This window comes from Ichthyophthirius multifiliis, assembly GCF_000220395.1.
Source record: "Ichthyophthirius multifiliis unplaced genomic scaffold scaff_1120509249587, whole genome shotgun sequence".
NCBI classification, from domain to species: domain Eukaryota; phylum Ciliophora; class Oligohymenophorea; order Hymenostomatida; genus Ichthyophthirius; species Ichthyophthirius multifiliis.
Window position 1 is genome coordinate 1 of NW_004087572.1, and position 3,548 is coordinate 3,548.

General features: G+C 14.5%; 1 protein-coding gene across 1 annotated transcript, besides 11 other annotated features; it reads right to left on the reverse strand. All coding sequences in view use genetic code 6, as the record gives it.

The window, feature by feature from the left end:
• Positions 1-881: 881 nt before the first annotated feature.
• IMG5_014270 (hypothetical protein) lies at positions 882-1,739 on the reverse strand (the record flags this gene model as incomplete). Its single annotated transcript, XM_004039629.1, has 1 exon — positions 882-1,739. One exon carries the CDS (start codon positions 1,737-1,739, stop codon positions 882-884), a length of 858 nt encoding a protein of 285 aa, XP_004039677.1.
• A 1,092-nt stretch (positions 1,740-2,831) lies between these two features.
• Positions 2,832-2,922: a microsatellite.
• Positions 2,837-2,889: a microsatellite.
• A 91-nt stretch (positions 2,923-3,013) lies between the features above and the next one.
• Positions 3,014-3,064: a microsatellite.
• Positions 3,065-3,240: 176 nt separating this feature from the next.
• Positions 3,241-3,269: a microsatellite.
• Positions 3,270-3,278: 9 nt separating this feature from the next.
• Positions 3,279-3,394: a microsatellite.
• Positions 3,321-3,380: a microsatellite.
• Positions 3,357-3,430: a microsatellite.
• Positions 3,357-3,440: a microsatellite.
• Positions 3,360-3,440: a microsatellite.
• Positions 3,374-3,434: a microsatellite.
• Positions 3,379-3,434: a microsatellite.
• Positions 3,441-3,548: the final 108 nt, after the last annotated feature.

The following is a 3,548-nucleotide window of genomic DNA, read 5'->3' on the forward strand; positions in this document are numbered from 1 at the left end:
TAATAGAAATAGTAGTATAAACAGGAGGAACATCATAATCAACCATTAATATATATCTAATCAAAAATGGTTATTCCGTTTTTGTTCTGATAGTTTAAATTAATATTATTAATAACCTATAACATTTTCTTTTATATGGTAATTTATATGCTTTATGTAAATGCAGAAACAATAGAATTATTTAATGAATCTCTACAATTATCTCCTGTATTTAGACTTATGCATTACCAATTTAAATTTATTCCATAATTAGTTTGCTTTAATGAAGTCTTTTCACTAGAGGATAAATTAGAATCATCTACTTTTCCTTCGAGACTAAAACTTTAAGAATATTATTATTATCTATTTCCTCCTAAAATTTAAACCAAAGGAGAATTAGAAAGAACTTATATTGGGTATTATATTTATTGAGTGATATTTGGATTAAATTTTAAAGAAACTGTAATTTATATATTATATGTTGTATTTGTATTAACTTTCATAATAAAAAGTTAAATTTAAAATTAAAATTAAGTTCCTTAAACATATTATGTGGAATCAATATTTAATTATTCAGTTAAATTGTCATTTTACTTTATTTATACTTGATAAACATCTGCTTATTGATAAAATATTTTTCCATCATCTTCGCATTATAAGAGATTAAAATAAATATTTATTTTCACTAAATTACTTCTATAAATTTAGTTCGGATTTGTTTTTACTCTTATGTCTATCGATGTGTTTTATAAAGTTTATATTATTGCATTTGCAGTTGCTGCTTAGTTATACTAGGAAACAACATCTACTTAAAATTAATATTATCCTTATTTTTTCAATTATAAAGGTGGAATTTATTTATTTTAGTTTAATTAAAAATATTATGGAGAATTGCATGCAAGTCATTCTGTCGTACTACATGTAACACATCCAGCTGAAAAAGTAGAACACATAGTACAGGCTTAATTGAAAACCTTAGGATCATAAGAATATTAAGGATAATCATTCACAAGCAGGTGAACCCTATTCTCAAAACATGTATCACAATCAGTCGCATTAGAACAAGTTATACATTTAATATTACAATCATAGCAAGTTCTTGCTGAAGAATCTGCATATTTTCCATTTGGGCATGAAGAAATACATTTTGAATCGTAATAAAAATATCCACTTTTACATAAATCACAAGAAACTCCATCTATACATTCTTCGCATCCTAGAATACAATGTAAACATTCATCTATATTTAAATAATAGCCTTTAAAACAAGAACTACAAGAAGTACCGTTAGTACATCCAGCACATTAAGGCATACATTCATAAGCATAAATAAAAAGTTTCGTAATTCCAAAAGATCTTGTATAATTATCGTAAGTCTTTTAGTAATTACTCGTTATTTCGATTTCAAGTTCTTAGTTATTAGTAATATATTCGATATCCGCTTATTAATATTCTTCGTTAAATTTTTATTATCCACATAAATTAGTAGAAGCATTATTTTTAAATAAACATGTAGAAATATTTCCATTTATCATAAAGGACAAAAAATCTGTACCAATAACCCAATCATCAATAATTATATATTTAAAACTGAAAAAATAACCAAATATAGGTTTTTATGATTTATGAGAAATAAATATGATACATTAATTATATAAACCACATTATTAAGTAAAACCACCTCCACTACCATAATCATAATCAATGCCACAAGCTAAGGCTTAATTATACAATTATACGTAAATTTTGAAAATAAACATTATTTCTAAAGTGTTTTTTTTGAGAATTGATGATAGATAATAGACTTAATAATATAATAAATATAAATATATTGTAAGTACACATTTTAATAATTAATTCTTTATAATTTTTATTAAATTTTAAAAGATATTAAAATTTTTAATTTAATAAATAAATTTATTTTATATTATAAATTAAAAAATAGAAAATTTTTATAATATATAAAAAGTATTAAATTTAAAATAATATGTTTATTAAATAAATATAGATTAATATAATAATGAATAATAGATTAATATATGATTATAATATAATTTAATTTATTCAAAGATATTAAATATTTTTTTAAAAAAATATTTTAATGAATAAATATACAGAGAAAATTATAATCAATTAATAATTTATTGATAGAGAAATAAGAATAAGAATTAAAAAATAATTACGAAAATATTTATAAAAAATAATATTTAATATTAAATAAAATTTTAAAATAAATATATTATAAAAAAATAAATGTAAAATAATAATTAAATATTTAAAAATATTATATAAAAAATAAATATTTTTATCATAAATAATATTTAAAATAAAATTTTAATTTATATATAATATATTATTTTAATTTTTTTTTTTAATTATTTTTAAAAAATAAAAAATGATTTTTTTTTTATAATATATTTATCTTAGTTTTAAAATAATTATATAAATTATTTTATACAAAAATAAAATAATTTATAAATTTTTCTATTTAATGAAATTTTTAAAAATATATAATTATAAATATATTATGTAATTTTTTATATAATTATTATATTTATTTTTGATTTTATTTTTTATATAAATAATTTTATCATTATATTTATATATATATTTTTTGTTTTGTTTATAACAAAATAAATCTAAATTATTAATACTTTATTAATAAATTTTTAAAATATAGTAATTATCTATTATTTTTATTTATTATTTATAAAAAAATATTTTTAATTTAATTCTCTTTAATTTATTAAAATTATATTTGTTTATATAACTTTTATCAATTTTAATTCTATATTATATTTAAAAATATAAAATAATTTATATAAAAAATATGTTTAATTTTTTTTTTTTAATATAAATAAAAAAAAAAATTATAAAATACAAAAATATTTATAAAATAAAAAATTATAATTTATATTAAAAAAAAAAAAAATTAAATAAAAATTTAAATTATATAAATATATAATAAACTGCTTTACTATTAATGATTTAAATAATTTTTTTTTATTAAATATACATTTAAATTTCTTTAAACAAATAATTAAATTAAAATAATTAAAAAGAAAATTATATTAAATGAAAAATATAATAATTAAATAGATATTAAATAAGCTAAAAAAAATAACAAAAGAAAATAAAAATTAAAATTAAATTTAATAAATAATATGATCAGAAAAATTATTAAACAGATTGATATATATAAAATATAAAATAATTAATATTAATAATAAAAAATATTAATAATTTTTTTTGATTATTATGTAAAATATATATATTAAAATATATATATTTAATTTAAATAAAAATAAATCATAATAAAAAAAATATTTGATTATAATAAAATTTAAATAAAAAGATTAAAAAAATAAAATATTTATAATAAATAAAAATTAAAAATATAATATAAAATAAATAATAAAAAATAATATTAAAATAATACTAAAATATAATAAAATTAAATATTTTTATATTACTCATTTATATAAAATAATTAATACTAATATTGTATTGTTTTTAATTATATATTTAATTATATATTATAATATTATATTTTTATTATATTATAATTA